The sequence below is a fragment of the Aricia agestis genome, chromosome 10 (assembly GCF_905147365.1).
Source record: "Aricia agestis chromosome 10, ilAriAges1.1, whole genome shotgun sequence".
NCBI classification, from domain to species: domain Eukaryota; kingdom Metazoa; phylum Arthropoda; class Insecta; order Lepidoptera; family Lycaenidae; genus Aricia; species Aricia agestis.
In genome coordinates, this window is record NC_056415.1 from 8,032,903 (window position 1) to 8,050,031 (window position 17,129).

Genomic DNA, 17,129 nt, shown 5'->3' on the forward strand with positions numbered 1-17,129 from the left:
TTTTTCGAACAATCTGGAAAAAATCGAATTTTCGTCATAGCTCTTAGTCTCTTTGATGTAAATGGTTTTTCGTATCTTTTGTTTCACTTATCTGTCAAATTTGTCAATGTTTGCAATTTTGAATTTAAAAATGGTTCGGAAGAGATTTAAGCCGGAAAATAGTATGGACGTAACATATCTGTTTAAGTAGAATATCATTGGTAACCACCTAGCAAACACCGAGAGACGAGAAATTAAAATTTTATTAAGATTATTATTGCATAAGCTTGTTTTGCTCATTATTTTGTTTGTAGTGGCAAAATTCGATTTAAAACAAGCGTCAATATCGCTGATAAGAAGTTGAACTTTGACATTGATGTAAGATTACAAAATTAAACTGTCAGTCCAGACCACGGTCGTCAAGACTCAAGACGTCAAAACTCAAAACAACACAGTTGAATTTAATCGCACCATGTGTATAGTTAGGTTTTTTGCTCGTGAAGCCTTTAGTGCTCATAAAACAAATGAAATTCTTCATAAATTAAGAGCAGTTGATCCAGAAGTACAAGAACTATCCACGGAAACATGTTATCACGTGGAGTTAGCTGAGGGCTGCGATTACCTCAACATAAACCAAATAAAAATATTGCAGTGGCTCCTGAGCTCGCCTTTGCAACCTCACAGCTTGAAGAATGAGTCTATGTACAAGTTTGTTAGCGATAATCAGACCATAATCGAAATCGGGCCAAGGTAAGGTTGACTGTTTTTCTGTGTTTGATTAAAGTACTTATTACTTTATAACTCAGAAGTTGATTAGGGAATCTTTATAGGGAAACTTTACATAGGCAGGTGCCAAGCTAATTTCTGTATTATCTTGTGTTCTTACTAGCTTACACCTTGCGGTTTCAGGTTTAATTTCTCAACAGCGGACTCAAGTAACAGTGTTCAAATTTGTGAAAGCGTAGGTCTTCGTGATGTGGTCAGGCTGGAAGTTTCCATCAGATACCTCATCACCTTTGCCAAACCAAAAGATGTTACCAAAAATTTGTTTGAGAAGTTGGCCGCACCTCTGCACGACCGGATGACCCAGTGCATTTATACAACTGAGAACTTGCCGAGGCACAGCTTCAATGAGGGGTTACCAAAAAACCTGGAACCATGGTATGTGGTGCCATTACTTAGTGAGGGTTTGCCTGCTATGGAGAAGGTCAACACCAAATTAGGTATTTCATTTAATTTCTTTTTATTTCATAAACTCTGAACTTGCAAACCTTAAAACAAATAAAATATAAAAGTTGAAAGCTGTGTACAAAAACTGAAAAAATCATCTTAACTAGTGTAAAATACCAAGCAATTGCTGACGACTGCTCGCTATTTTAATAAATAAGCTTAATAGACCATACTGGTGATTGAACTGATATGAGAGGTCAAGACTAAATATGATAACATATTGATTGCCCCCTGTACAAAATATCATTATCATAGCAAAGAAAAAATTTAATTAATCAATAATAATGAAATATTATAATTACCAAGTTAAAAAATCATGTCGCAATAACCTTCTTTGTAATCGCCAATAAGGATTAAGGAATGCTTTAAATAAAGTAGTAAGCATAACGATTGAAAATCTATTGTGTCTATGATACCCACGCTGGAGGTTCTACAAACTATAGGTATAGTCATAGACTAATTTATACTATAGTAAATATTTTTTTTAGGTCTGGCTTTTGATGCATGGGACATGAATTTATACATGGACTTGTTTGTTAATAAACTAAAGAGAGACCCTACAAGTGTAGAACTGTTTGACCTTGCCCAGAGCAACAGTGAACATTCACGCCATTGGTTCTTCAAGGTATTAAATTATTGACCTTACCTTGTTACTATCAAATGACATATGATGTTTACAACTTAGATGCTTATCTACATAATATAATTAAACCACAATAATTAAAAATTCTTGTGCTTACAAAAAGTTAAGAGGCCCTCTTTTCTCATGATAAGTTGTATAACACATCACACAAATTTCTTTTAGGGAAAAATCATATTGGATGGTGAAGAGGTACAGGAATCATTGATTGATATGGTAGCATCTACCCAGAAGACATCTAATGACAACAATGTGATCAAGTTTGGTGACAACAGCAGGTATTAATTTTTTAAATTCTTTTCTCTCTCTCCAAAATCATGCGATCAGTCTTTCAGACTATGAGCAGATGAGTTTAACGAATTGTGGCAGGCATTTTTTAAATATAATAATTTTCATTCCATCAGGACTAATTAATCCATGTTATTTATTTACTGTTTCACCTGTTACAGTGCCATCAAAGGGTTTAAACATACTAAACTCAAGCCAACCAGCGTGACAGGGCCATCAGAAGTCAAACAGCAGGAGGTGGAATCCGACATCATATTTACAGCCGAAACCCATAACATGCCAACTGCAGTAGCCCCATTCAGTGGTGCCACCACAGGTACCGGGGGGCGAATCAGAGATGTGCAGGGAGTTGGTCGTGGTGGTCATACAGTTGCCGGGACTGCAGGATACAGTGTTGGCAACTTGCTTATACCAGGTATGCAAGAATACATTCATGTGTTCTGAATTTGATTGTGACTTTTCCCAATTTTAAAGTTATCTATGTTTCTTATTAATAGAATGTAAACTACTTTATAAGTAAAAATAAGTTACATAGTTTAATTTATAAACTAATTCTGAATGATACTATGAGGCTGGCATAGATGCCAAGTGTATTATAAGTCTCGTCAAAAATTTGAGAAAAAAAATACAAGTCTAATGGCATTTTTTAGGTTACGATTTACCCTGGGAGGAGAAGGATTGGCAGTACCCTAGCAATTTTGCCACACCACTACAAATTATCATTGATGCCAGTAACGGAGCTTCTGATTACGGAAATAAGTTTGGAGAGCCCGTTATAACAGGTATTTTACATATTTTCTGCTGAAATGGGTAATTTTTTCTGTTGACTTATTTAATTTGTACCACTTTTTTTTTTAGGTTTTGTCCAATCTTACGGATTGAAAAATGGAGACAAAGTGAGGGAAGAGTTTGTGAAGCCGATTATGTTTAGTGGTGGTATAGGCTACATGCCACATAATATGATCAAAAAGAACAATCCAGACAAAGGTAAATGGAGTTATGGAAAAGTTTTTTTCTTAGCGTGGCAAATAATAACTATCTAGATATCTTGTAACTGGCAAATTTACAGAAATGTTCATTATGCACAGCTAATTTTCGTAATGGTTTTATTCCAATTTCCAAACTCGTTTGGGTTGGCACGTTAACTTATTTGTTAACACCATATTGTAAGTGAACAATATTAAGATTGACATGCATAATATCTGAACACCAAAAATAAGTATTTTATAAACTATACAGCCCCTGTGTTATTTAGTCTATATTTGTTAAGAAGTAACATAAATCTTCTTCAGGCATGTACCTGGTGAAAGTGGGCGGGCCGGTTTACCGTATCGGCGTAGGGGGTGGGGCCGCGTCGTCAGTGGCGGTGCAGGGCGGCGACTCTAGAGACCACGCCCTAGACTTCGGCGCTGTGCAGAGAGGTATTTAAAAATTATTACTTATTATTATGAATAGAACATATGTATTATTATTTATTGTTATGACCATGAATACAACATGTTAAGAAAAGAGGGCATTGCCTCGCATTGCACTGACAATTTAGCCGTTCTATTCTAGCGCGCTGCAAAAAACTTTGTGTAACTTGATGATTTTACGGGTAAATTGATTCATTAAAAATATACAATTTTTTCATTACAGGTGATGCTGAAATGGGCAACCGCCTAAACAGAGTTGTAAGAGGCTGCTTGGAGGCCGACAAGAACCCTATTGAATGTAAGTTTTGTATTTATTTTTTCATCTGACTTGTTGAAAATGTAATTTAAGTAAACAAACTTTCGTTCAAAATGTTCAGACAGAAATACATTATGATAGATAAGGATATACCTCTATTATGACACTAGTTGTCTCTTTCACTCGCAAATAAATTACCTACGTCTTATGGTGATCTCACATTTATCTGCACACGCACACGCCGATCTATGACTAGAGTCTATACTCTACAGTCTAGAGTCTAGCTAGACTCTAAAGTATAGAGGCGAAGCCGCGCGGAACGTCTACACTCTAGACGTTCCGCGCGGCTTCGCCTGCGTAATTTGGGGATTTCACGAAAACCGTGCATTTTTCACAAAAAATTGTCCCATCACGTGGTCCTCATCTTTGCCGCAGAATATTGAAAAATGGCATGGTAATTCTGTAAAAAAATCTTGAATATCACCATAAAAATACACTTCAAATTCAAACATCTCGTAATTTTCAATGACAATGATATGATTTTTTTTACAAAAAGGATAGCTTTTTTATAGTTCTAGCAAAATAACCGAATAGATTTTTAATAAATGATTCGGTCATTAAAAAAATAAAATAAAATGTATAATTTTCTCCTATTTCGTCCTATCAACAACGCGGCGAGTGTCGTAACCGCCCTATACAAGACGCGCTGATATGAATGTTATTTTAATGTTCTTAACGTCGATATTCGTACTGACAGACATCGACCTCCTAATTCAGGGACAGCCTTGCCTTAATAAATAGGTATAGCCTATTATAGATTTGTTCGATAAATGAGCTATCTAACACTGAAATAATTTTTCAAATCAAACCTCCTTTGATTAGCACGTTCAAAAAAACAAACGAACTCTTCAGTTTTATAATATTAGTATAGATGTGACACCTCGCACATTCGTCCGCTCCGTACGCGCCGCATTTCATGAACTTTGCGGTGCGTTGTGCGGTGCGTTGTGCGTTGCGTACGGTGCTGAAAAATATGCGATCAGTTTTAATCTTGTCAATTAGCTTAACAATACTTTTGTGCGTAAATGAAAAAGACAAATAGCAGATAGAAGCCAAAGGCCCAATTTCACCAAAGACTGTTAAAGTTAATGCTCGAATTAGTATCACGTTACCTCTTTCGTTTTTCGTATGAATGAAAAAGAAGACATGACATCTTAACAAGCTGTTAACACTAAGCCCGGGCGCGCACTAGCGGCCAAGCCATCGAGATAGATACCTTAGTATGAAACCGCCATAGACGACGCGCACCTGGCCGTAACGCGACCAGCGGCCACACCATACTTTCGATGGCCGCCGCAGCCTGGCCGCTAGTGCGCGCCCGGGCTAACAGACGTTGGTGGAATTGGGCCTAAGCCACCATCTGGTCGATGACTGGACTTTTTGGAAAGGAAGTTTTAATTGGAATTAACATATTTTATTTCACCTTATTTCAACTATGCTATCATCTTTCAGCGATTCACGACCAAGGCGCGGGCGGTAACGGTAACGTGCTGAAAGAGTTAGTAGAACCTGAGGGGGCCGTGGTATTCACCAAGGAGTTCCAACTGGGAGACCCCACTATAACCACACTTGAACTATGGGGCGCTGAATACCAGGAGAATGACGCTCTTCTGTGCAGCAAGCAGAATAGGATAGTTTTAGAAGGTATGTTTTTATATATTATACAAAAAAATTGCATACAGAATGTATAATTATTAATTACGTATTCAATACAGACAAAAACTTAATATGTTCTAAATTTAAAATGAGAAATCAGTAAGTTTGACTCTGATATCGTCGAGTATCAAGAATGTCTAAAATTAAATACTTAATATATTTTATTTCGTCACACAGGACTAACGGAATACTTAGAAAGGTAAAAGTTTTAAAATGTTATGACTTTTCATGTAACATAGAAAACTTGTAATAATATTGTATTTTTTTGGAGTGTTGTGTGCCTTTTTTTGTGTGTGTAGGTTGTAATATTGTAGGCTGTAATCTGTAAATGCACACTAGCCGCTTTTTAGGGTTCCTGAAGGTTCAAAACGGAGCCATTTTACAAGAACTTTGTTGTCTTTCTGAATGTCTGTCAGTTTTTACTCGATATCAAATATCAATAACAATACTAGTAACATGCTTGTAATATTCATATTGTAATGTTGTTGTATTTATAAAAACTTATTAATAAAAATATATTAATAATTTTATTGCAGATCTGTGTCGCCGTGAAAGATGTCCGGTGTCCTTTGTGGGCGAAGTCACCGGGGATGGATTCATGAGTCTCATAGAGGACTCCTACAACAACACCTATATTGACAGAACTAACAGACTCAAGCTTGAGACGAAGTCCAAATTGCCTTATGATTTACACTTAGAAGCTGTCTTAGGTATGTTATTATAGTATGACAATATTTACATCAAGTATAGCTAGGGTTGCCGTCCGTCCGGATTTCCCCGGATTTGTTTGTCCTAGTTTGAAGGGCGTCTGGGGTGCGTCCGGCCAGGTTTTTGAAAAGTGTCCGGTTGAAATCGGGACACTTTTGCTGAGAGAAATCCAACTTTTTAACCAGGCAGTAATTAACGAAAGATAAAAACTCGCTAAGCATACACACGGTTTCTAGCACGGACTTGAGTTAGTCAGATTTTTACAAATTCTTGTTGGAAAAGCAAAAATTGGCAAGACGTTATCGTAAATACCATAGACTTAATATATACTGTCGTAATACTGTTTAAGAGGTGTCCGGGGAAATAACCACATTTCAGCCAAATGTCCGGGAATTTTGTCGTGGCTGACCGGCGAAGGGAATTTGGGTGATGGCAACCCTAATTATAGCAATTATGTATTATCAACTCACAAAAAGATTTAGGTGTTGATTTATATATGCAGTCTTGTTCTAAATTATCTAACAACAAGACTGCATTCAAAACTCAATGAGTCATTTTTTGTGGGCTGATGCACAAATGCTCAACCATTGATCAACAGTGTCCAACTATAAAAGGTCTACTACGTATTCAGTTGTGAAGTTTCCACTATGCCAGACAAATACAAGCAAAATCCGTTTAGTAGTTTTTGTATGAAATGTCAACTAATTACATAATCTATCATAAGCTGCCTATTATATTATGCTAGATACGCCAACGAGATATCTCACTCTACATGTTTTCTCGATGTTTGATGGTTTGTCTCTTCATCTCTATTCACCCTAGCATGACAAACATTTTTTCTCGCGTAGATCTATCATCGAAATAACACATTTTTATAAGGTCTGGTCGAGATAATGTCGAGATTTAATTTTGACATTATGAGACGAGTAGTTACTCGTCTCATAATGTCAAAATTTAATTATCTCGAGAGTGAGATATCTCGTTGGCGTATGCTAGGTAGGCATAACAGACAAAGAAGTCAGTCAAACAATGTATATTTAATATTTTAGGAAATATGCCACGAAAAACGTTTGACTTGAGACAGGAGAAGCGTACTTTACTGCCATTGAATCTCCCAAGTGACGTCACGGTGGAAAAGGCTCTTGATAGGGTTCTCAGACTAGTGAATGTAGCCAGCAAACGGTACTTGACTAACAAGGTATGTATAGCGCTCAGAAATTAACTAGGCATAACTTGTTTCGATCATCTTATAAGCACATAAAAATTAACCCCCTAATAAAGACATTTACTCAGTGTATATTATAAGGGTAGGTCTTCATGTAGACATTCTGAAAACAAATTTTTATTGAGAAATAAAACTTTTTTTTAAGCCGACCTTGTATTTACGCTGCGTAAATAATTTTATAAGTAAAGGCTTGTATATATGAGAAGCTAGTCTTAAACAGGTGTTAAAAATATGTGTTGTAAAGACAGTAAACCTTTGGATACTAGGCGCGTCCGTAAAAAAATCGGCCAAGTGCGAGTTGGATTCGCGCACGAAGGGTCCCGTACCTTATAGAGCAAAAATTGGCCAAAAATTATGTTTTTTGTATGGGAGCCCCCAAAATTTTTATTTTATTTTAATGTTATTATTTAATATTAAAGTACACATATAACAAAGGACTTTGTGAAAAATGCAAGTGCATACCACTTGCCATTATTGATATAGAGCAAAAAAGGCCAAAAAAATCGCGTTTGTTGTGTGGGAGCCCCCCTTAAATATTTTTTTTGTATCTGTTGTTATAGCGGCAGCAGATATACAATAATATGTATAAAATTTACAAGTCTAGCTATAGCGGTTCTTGAGATACAGCCTGGAGACAGACAGACGGACAGACAACGAAGTTTTAGTAATAGGGTCCCGATTTCACCATTTGGGTACGGAACCCTAAAAAACATTCGAATAAATATTGGCTAACAATCTCTACATTATAGGTGGACCGTTGTGTATCCGGCTTAGTAGCACAACAGCAGTGTGTTGGACCGTTACACACTCCCCTAGCGGACTGTGCCATTATTGCCCTGGGTTATAATGACCTCGTTGGTGCTGCAACATCCATCGGTACACAGAACGTAAAGGGTCTTTTGAGCCCTGAAGCTGGAGCGAGGCTGTCTGTCGGAGAGTCTCTTACGAATCTGGTAAGGAATATGACAGTGAATTTTCTTTACATCAGCCGTATATTTAGTCTGTTATTTGTTAAATCTAAATTATGACCACGCTAAACTTTAAAGTCTCTTAATTTAAAAATTAAGTTTTACATTAAAATTTAAAATTACCTGCTTCAAATATAAGATAAGATACACAACTAATATTTTACATTTACAATTTACATTAAAAAATTTTTCTTTGTTGGTTGGTCTTAAGACATATGCCTCCTCCAAATATCGTCACATAGTCCTGTCTCTGCAATCTCTTCTCCAGTTCTTTGGTAGGTCATCAGTTCACCTTTTAAGTTGCCTTCTTTGTTTCCTTTTTCCGTTTCTCGGATACCATTCAGTCAAATCTTTGGTCCACTTTTCCTCATCATATTGTGTCCAGTCCAGCGCTATTTAAGGGTTTTAGCTTTTTCCATTACATAATATATTACATTTGTTGCCTAGGTCAGTCAGTTTCCATCTATCCTTAAGTCTGCAAATATATCATACATAAAATAATAATATTCATTCAGGTATTCGCCGGTATATCCGAGCTAGAGGATGCAAAGTGCTCCGGCAACTGGATGTGGGCGGGCAAAGTGGGCGGGGCTGGCGCGGCGCTGGCGCGTGCTTGTCGCGCCCTCTGCGACGCGCTTGCGGTGCTCGGCGTTGCCGTTGACGGCGGAAAGGACTCCCTGTCTATGAGCGCTAGTGTTAACGGGCAGACTGGTGGGTTTATTAATATGAATCTATTTTTATCTTTTAAAGTCGTTTGTGCTGAGTGTCAACTGACAATGGGATTGAAACGCACCTATGACAAACATTGAGAGTAACATGAAATAGCACAATCAAGGTTCTAGTAAACTCTAACTAGCCTTATTAATACAAAAAGTCATACAATGCTGCTTTTTTTTTAATTTTAAGTAAGTATAAAAATGTAGTACGCTGTTTCTTACAGTAAAATCGCCGGGTACGCTTGTGGTGTCTATGTACGCTCCGTGTCCGGACATCACGGTCAAGATCGAACCCGCTCTATTAGAGGAGGGTTCTGTCCTGATTCATGTACCAGTCACACCTGGAAAATACAGGTAACTTATAATCTGCTTCTGTATAAAAACCTAATATTCTCTTCACTTTCCTATTCGACTTCGATTTGGGTGCGCCTTTGATACTCAAATGTTGCATATATTCTAAAGAGTCATGTTTTTAAATAAAATTAATTTGCTCATGAGCAAAGAAGGTGCAATTTTTTTTGTATGACATTAACGTAATGTGTTTTTAGGCTCGGCGGATCCTCATTGGCACAATGCTACAAACAGTTGGGTGATAATTCACCAGATCTGGACAACCCATTGGTATTGAAGTCCATGTTCAAAGTGACTCAAAAACTCTTGAAAGGTAATTTTTTGTTTTGTTTGTGTTTCATAAGTTGTACTTAAAAATGATTAAAAATATACATAATAATAATAAAAATGTATGTATATTTTATACTTGCTTATATATTTTATTTTGCTACTTTTTTAAACATTTTTAGGGTTCCGTACCCAAAGAGTACAAACGGGACCCTATTACTAAGACTTTGATGTCTGTCTGTCTGTCTCCAGCCTGTATCTCAAGAACCGCTATAGCTGAATTTCTGAAATTTTCACAGATTGTGTATATCTGTTGCCGCTATAACAACAAATACTAAAAACAAAATAAATTAAATATTTAATGGGGGCTCCCATACAACAAACGTATTGTTTTTGCTATTTTATGCTCGATATCAATAATGGCAATAGTTAGGCACTTGAAATGTTCACAAAATACTGAGTTGTATTTATACTTTAATAGTTAATTAACAATAAAATTAAAAAAATAATAATAATGAAGGTGGGCTCCCATACAAAAAAAGTGAAAAAATAAATTTTTTACCTAATTTTGCTCTTTAATGGTACGGAACCCTTCGTGCGCGAGTCCAACTCGCAATTGGCCGATTTTTATTTTTTAAAAATGATTTCATATCACCAATATGAAATAATTTCATTTTACTTTTACAGAGAAGAAATTAATATCCGGCCATGACATAAGCGAGGGTGGCTTCATAACAACAGTTCTGGAGATGGGTATCGGTGGTATCAGGGGTTTAGAGTTAGATGTACCAGTGGAATCCAATGTATCACCACTAGAGGCTTTGTTCAATGAGGAGCTTGGAATTGTATTGGAAGTGTCGCCTAGTGACGTCACGTATATACTGAATGAGTATACTAAACAGGGTGTCAAAGCTAAGGTCATCGGCAAGACAGGCAAATATGGAATGAATTCTGAGGTATGATATTATAGTATGCGCGTAATTAAACACTACGTCTGTAATCTGTATGTATATGTCGCAGTCGACTGGTTAAAAAAGCCATTCAATCAAACAGCCAGCCCTTTGAATAAACAACGCCATTCGATCACACGGCTATACGTCGTTTAGCCGACTTGTTGACTGCAACGTTCAACACTACAGCTAGATGACGCTTAGCCAACTGGTTAAATCTATACTAATATTATAAATGCGAAAGTATCTCTGTCTGTCTGTCTGTCTGTCTCGCTTTCACGCCAAAACTACCGAACCGATTGTAATGAAATTTTGTATACAGATAGTCTAAAGCCTGAGAAAGGACATAGGCTACTTTTTTACTGGAAAAAAGCGTTTTAAGGGGGTGAAAATGCGTAAATTTGTCCAAATTAAGTTAGTTCCAAAAATTCAAAATAGATGGCGCCGTGCGTCTCCTAGATCGCGCTAACGCTTGCCCAGAAGTCGTTCTATAAGAGGTGGTATTATCGTATAATCAATTTTTCTCGATTGTTATTTCTTTTATACATTACTTAGTACTTACTCAATTTTTACGTTACTTATTAAATCAGTACTTTATCTATGCAGTGACGTAACCTTAAACCTATCAATGATAAATAGTTTATGGGTAAAGTTGTGTAATTGGGGGGCTAAATAAGCTTAAAAATTTGGCATAAAATATAAAGATTAATTAAAAAAATTGAAATATTATATGCACTCTAATAGGGTTGTTGAGGAAGTGATTATGAGGAAGAGAATGCGGATGAGGAAGCGGAAGAGGAAGCGGATGAGGAAGAGGATGATAGGAAATTATAAATACTAGCGGACCCAACCCAAAAGTCTTTGTCCTGTCTATCCATAACTAGGTACATCCATTACACAAAAAATAATTAAAAGGGCATTTTCCAGTGAACCAAACTATAAATCTAAACCATTCTCAAAACACACACAATAGAGAATCATCAAAATCGGTCCAGCAATTAAGGAGGAGTTCAGTAACATACACAACACACGCACACAAAAAAGATGGATACGCGACGCGCATGCGCAGTGAAATTCCTCATTAATTCTTCTTAAATTTTGAGGAAGCGATAGCGGAAGAGGATTTTTTATTTTTATTTATGAGAATGCGGTAACGGTTGAGGAACCCAAAATATTGCGGAACATCCTCATTATGAGGAAGCGGAAGAGGAATCCTCAGCAACCCTACTGACACTGCACAGCTGTTTTGATTTAAGGGGTACCAGGGTTTTTTTATTCAAGCTTTTGACACCAATTTTGTTGACATCGCGCGCTATAAACTGAAGTCCACGCGGACGAAGTCGCGGGCAACAGCTAGTGGTAAATAAAGTAAGGTGATTATTAGTTTAGTGCTATTATTATTATTAAAAGTATTACACAAGCGTAATGATAACAAGCAGATCATTTGTATTCTAACTCATATTGAACACAATTGCAATAAATACCTTGGTGATGCATTACTTAATCCCGTGATTTCTGCTCCAATATGTAACGTATATTTACGCAAAATATCTTAATACAACCACAAAACACCAGTTAGTTGACGACATATTGTAAACAAAACTCACCTAGCACTGAACTAATTCAATCAAGCGGCGGCTTTTGAATCAGCTGTAATGTTGAACGTTTTGAGTGACTTAAATATTTAATTAAAAAGCTAGACGTGTGACGCTAGACGGCGTTGTTCAGTCAAAGGGCTAGCTGTTTGATTGAACGGCTTTTTAAACCAGTTAGCTGCGACATATATACAATGTAAATCTTTTTAATCGTAAGGCTTTAAAAACGATTCATTCACTTCTTAAATTATATTTGTATGTTTTAGGTGGTTGTGAAAGTAAATGGAAAACTAGTGTTTGAATCAACACTGATCAAAGTGTTCAGAATGTGGGAAGAAACCAGCTACCAATTAGAATGTCTACAGGCCAACTCAGAATGTGTCAAACAAGAATGGAACGGTATGTAATCGTAGTGTTAACAAACAAAATCATCTTTATTGCTTTTATAATAAGGTGGCGGTTAACAAAATATATATATTTTTAATGAATAGTTAATGTTTTTAGAAGTACTGAATTTTTCTTTTTTTTAGGTCTGGAGAAACGCAAAGGTGTGAAATACAACGTGACATTTGACCCTTCGGCTGCCATATTAAAAACGAAATCTGTTCGAGTAGCTGTTCTAAGGGAAGAAGGTACATATTTAAATATTTTGTTATAATATTATTCTATTTACTTATTATATTTTTTAAGTGAAACTTGCTTACTTACTTCCTACCTTAAAAACACAATGCCCTACCTTAAAAATATCAAAACCCTAGAAAATCAATCAATTATGACAATTTTTTTACTTCTGCCCTACCTGTAACCAATGCTACCCTACCTCAAATCTGACTCTAATTCAAAATTTTGACATAAGCTCCATACATTATCTGTCAAACTCTTCATTTAATTGAAGCTGAATCATAACTGAATGTCTCTACTCTCTGAGTACGGCGGTTGGTCATCAAAGTGTAACATTACAATTTGTAGGTATCAACGGTGACCGGGAGATGATAGCGTCGCTGATGATGGCGAACTTCGAAGTGTTCGACGTGACGATGAGCGACCTACAGGCCAAGAAGATCACGCTAGACGCTTTCCAAGGCGTCGTCTTCCCCGGAGGTTTCAGTTACGCTGGTGAGTATTATTTATTTCTTTAGTCTTGGTAAGACGGCGGCTTAATCTTACTAGAGGCTGCTACAAAAATGTCATTTTAACTATAGTCAATTCATACTAAAGTAAAAGTCTACATTTCATAAATGCAGACTTTTACCGTTTTAACGGCAGGCGCGGTCCGAAACCGAAGGGGGGGGGGGGGTCACAGGGGACATGACTATGGGTCCAAATCTAAGGTAACATTGAAAAATCTCAAAATCTTGCTAAATAATAAAAGGAAATTTCTTGATCACCACCACTTCGTCCGACCTTAGAAAGCTGCTGTGAACCCAGAACCGTCCGAGGGCGCAGATAAAAAGTGTCTACTGAGTGACCCCCCCCAAAATTTCAGGCTGCGCCTGTTTAACGGTAAAAGTCTGTATGAATGAAACTTATTGTAAATACAATGTTTTTCACGACAGCGATAGGTAAGACAGGTTACTCTTACTCTTAAAAATATTTGATACTAGATGACAATTAGTATATCGCGCGGGAACCGTAAATTTTTCCACGAAAAAACTATCCTATATCCTTTCCCGGGACTCAAAGTTTCCCCATATTTTCAGCAAAATTGTTTTATTAGGGTTAATGGATTTATTAGATGCGTATTCAAGATAGAGTAGTAATCAATACATGTTTTTACAAATTTTCAGACACACTTGGCTCTGCTAAAGGTTGGGCAGCCGGCATTCTGTTCTCGGAATCGCTAGACAAACAGTTTTCTCACTTCAAGAACAGAACAGACACATTCTCTCTTGGCGTATGTAACGGATGTCAGTTGATGGCTTTACTCGGATGGATCGATCCCGAAAAGACACAGAAGTCAAGGGAATCTCAAATATTCTTGGATCACAACCAATCTGAAAGGTATAACTTTTGAATATAAAGCTGCAACATTTTGATCATATCGTGAAATTATAAACCGAATCGTATTCCAACAATTTCTTCTTTAACTATTTATTTCTTATCATCAATCAGAGGCAAAAAAACATGAGTGTGATAACAGTAGCGAAAGGTCTAAGGACTTAATATGATGACAGTTGCTTCCTACTGCACCCCTAAAGTGGGTGACTTTGACTTATAAAATGACGAAAGTTCGGCTGCCCCTTGCTCTTGGGCCATAAACTCAATATTTAGAGGCTCCTTTACCTTGTATCGTAGGTAAAGGATTCACTCATAAAAAATCCAAAACAAAATAATGGTCTACAAACATTGCATTTCAGGTTCGAGTGTCGCTGGAGTGCGGTATCCGTGCGCGAGGTGTCCTCAGACCCGTGGTTCGCGGGTATGGGCGGCAGCGTGTTGGGAGTGTGGGTGGCGCACGGCGAGGGTCGGTTCGCACCCGCCCGCCCGCTCCGCGCGACGCAGCTCGCGTTATACTACGTAGACGATGATGGTGCACCCACTGAGGTGTATCCGATGAACCCTAATGGCAGTCCAGGTATACACAATGTTCTTTGTAGTTTTGATATTGTGAAATGTAGTAGTTATATGAAAATAACACGGATCACGTTAAATACACGTTGGGGCGCGATCAGACGTGCGCGTGTTCTGTTAATATTATTATTGTACCATCGAAGAAATTGATTCACAGGCAGTTGACAGACTTACATCATTTGGTTGGATTATGTCAATTCAATGTAATTCGTGATCTGTTGGTGGGTTTGACATAACGCGACCAATTTATGTAGGTATGTATGTGAGAAGTTGATTCATATTATGCAATTTACAATCTGCATAATATGAATCAACTTCTCTGATACCAGTACCATTCACAACATCAGCATTTGCCAGTATACTGACTTAGATTTTGGAACACACTTAATAATTATTTTTTTCATTGCAGGTGGTCTAGCAGGTGTCCGCTCCGTGGACGGTCGTCATCTAGCCATGATGCCGCACCCCGAGCGCTGCGTGCTCCGCTGGCAGTGTCCCGTACCGCTGCCCGCTGTGACGTCACCCGCGCAGCCCGCGTCACAGGCCTCGCCCTGGCTGAGAATGTTCCAGAACGCGTACCTATGGGCGTCACAGCACTCATAGATGATGAAACACACAGGCATAGATCAAGATAGATACCGCATGTGTATGTATTTCGCGTGCCATATCGCGTTCCCAAACGGACGAGCAATGCTCGTCTTTCGAAAATCTGTTCTTTAGTCTGCTATCGGAATCGAACGTCAATCGGAATTTTAAAAATGCCTAAGTGCCATATCGCGTTTCCAAACGACGAGCAATGCTCGTCTTTTCTTTAGTCTGCTATCGGAATCGGACGTCAATCGGAATTTTAAAAATGCCTAAATGCCTAAAAGTACCGTATTGAGCTGTAGAAATTCAAATAGAACGTTGAACTAGATAATGGACACGTTTCATATCATCGGTACATCACAGTAGGTAGGAAAAAAGTGGCACGCTCGTTTTCATACAAATGGAGCGACATGCGGTATCTATCTTGATCTATGTCTGTGATGAAACAGAATCTATCACTTATTGTACTCGCTATTATATTATTTTGTTAAGTCGGCTGAGCTCATATCTTGTAACACTTCATATTGGTGCCTATGAAATACAGGGTCTAGCACTAGCTGCGTGACTCACTCGCGTCGCTGTATGTGCAATGGAGTATGTGCTGTGAACGTCGCAGCATTCATAAATTATGATATCACGAGTTTATTATATTATACTAACTATTAAAATTATATTATTTTGATAAGTTGAATAAGCTCGAATCTTATAGTGCCAATGTAATAATCCCGTTATGTATACGGTATACAATTTTGGAATACGTGCGTGTACGCGGTATACAGTATACCGCATACTTGTGGACGTATTCCAAAATTAAATGCATATCACGAGTATGCAAGTGTGTATCAACTTTTATAATAATTTTATTTACTAGGTTGGCTGAACTAGAATCTTATACAATTTATTACAAGTTGTAAAAGCTACATAATATTATAATGTTAACTCTTACAGTATAAGTTATAACTCATTATTGTAGTACTGATTAAAAAGAGCTATAATATGTCAAGAAAATTAAAGTTTTCTTTATTAAAATGAGGACTAACAAGTACAAGTCCTTAACCCCTACTATTGCTATGTTTTAGTTTAATTTTTATTGAGTATGCATTCCTTATGCCATTCCTATTTTTTTCATGAGTAGGTTAGTGGGCTAAGTAAATCAAACAAATATTATATTTTTAAGTATAGTTTTATATGTAAAAAATATACAAAACAAGTCGTCATTTTATACCTACACTTTGTAGATCTGAATAAATTTTAAATTAGTGAATCATGGTTTATAAACAAGTTGTATTATGAAATAAATATAATATAAAATTGTTGTGTTTTAAATAACTTTTTTTGTACTTTTTGCATTTATGAAACATGATTTTTATGAAACTTTATTTTCTTAAGTAAAAATATGTACTGTTAAAACAACTCAATTATAGCCAATAAGAAATGTTTTTGTTCTTAGAACAATTTTTCCATTATAAAATGTTGTGAAATAAAATAATATATTTGAATATAATTTTGTGTATCATTTTTTTACTACCTTTATTACTTTAGTAGGTAGGTACCAAAAGTTCAGTTCCTATAAGAAAAACTGACTCAGGTAACAACTGATTGAAATTATAGTTTTTTATTTTTAAAGTCTTTTTATTTGATTTTTGTTTTACAAATTAAGAATTCT

General features: G+C 36.8%; 1 protein-coding gene across 2 annotated transcripts; it reads left to right on the forward strand.

Annotated features, from left to right (window-relative positions):
• The first annotated feature begins 395 nt into the window (after positions 1–395).
• LOC121731342 (phosphoribosylformylglycinamidine synthase) lies at positions 396–16,731 on the forward strand. Of its 2 annotated transcripts, XM_042120738.1 has the most exons (24): positions 396–729; positions 889–1,202; positions 1,698–1,834; positions 2,015–2,127; positions 2,299–2,552; positions 2,788–2,919; positions 2,996–3,124; positions 3,430–3,558; positions 3,776–3,850; positions 5,321–5,512; positions 6,061–6,234; positions 7,282–7,430; positions 8,207–8,410; positions 8,941–9,136; positions 9,366–9,495; positions 9,690–9,805; positions 10,447–10,715; positions 12,571–12,703; positions 12,835–12,936; positions 13,274–13,420; positions 14,092–14,305; positions 14,662–14,879; positions 15,285–15,477; positions 16,087–16,731. In XM_042120738.1, coding segments are annotated over exons 1-24 (3,999 nt in total). In that variant the 5' UTR covers positions 396–451; the 3' UTR covers positions 16,088–16,731. The 2 variants fall into 2 exon arrangements, with proteins under 2 accessions (XP_041976672.1, XP_041976671.1); XM_042120737.1 differs by lacking the exon at positions 16,087–16,731 and having other exon boundaries at positions 15,285–15,546.
• Positions 16,732–17,129: the final 398 nt, after the last annotated feature.

Coding starts and splice junctions, on each gene's coding strand:
- LOC121731342 (XM_042120738.1), top strand. CDS start 452: ATGTGTATAGTTAGGTTTTTTGCTCGTGAAGCCTTTAGTGCTCATAAA. Junction 2,920..2,995: donor TGGAGAGCCCGTTATAACAG/GTATTTTACATA, acceptor TTTTTTTTTTAG/GTTTTGTCCAATCTTACGGA. Junction 12,937..13,273: donor AGCTGTTCTAAGGGAAGAAG/GTACATATTTAA, acceptor TACAATTTGTAG/GTATCAACGGTGACCGGGAG.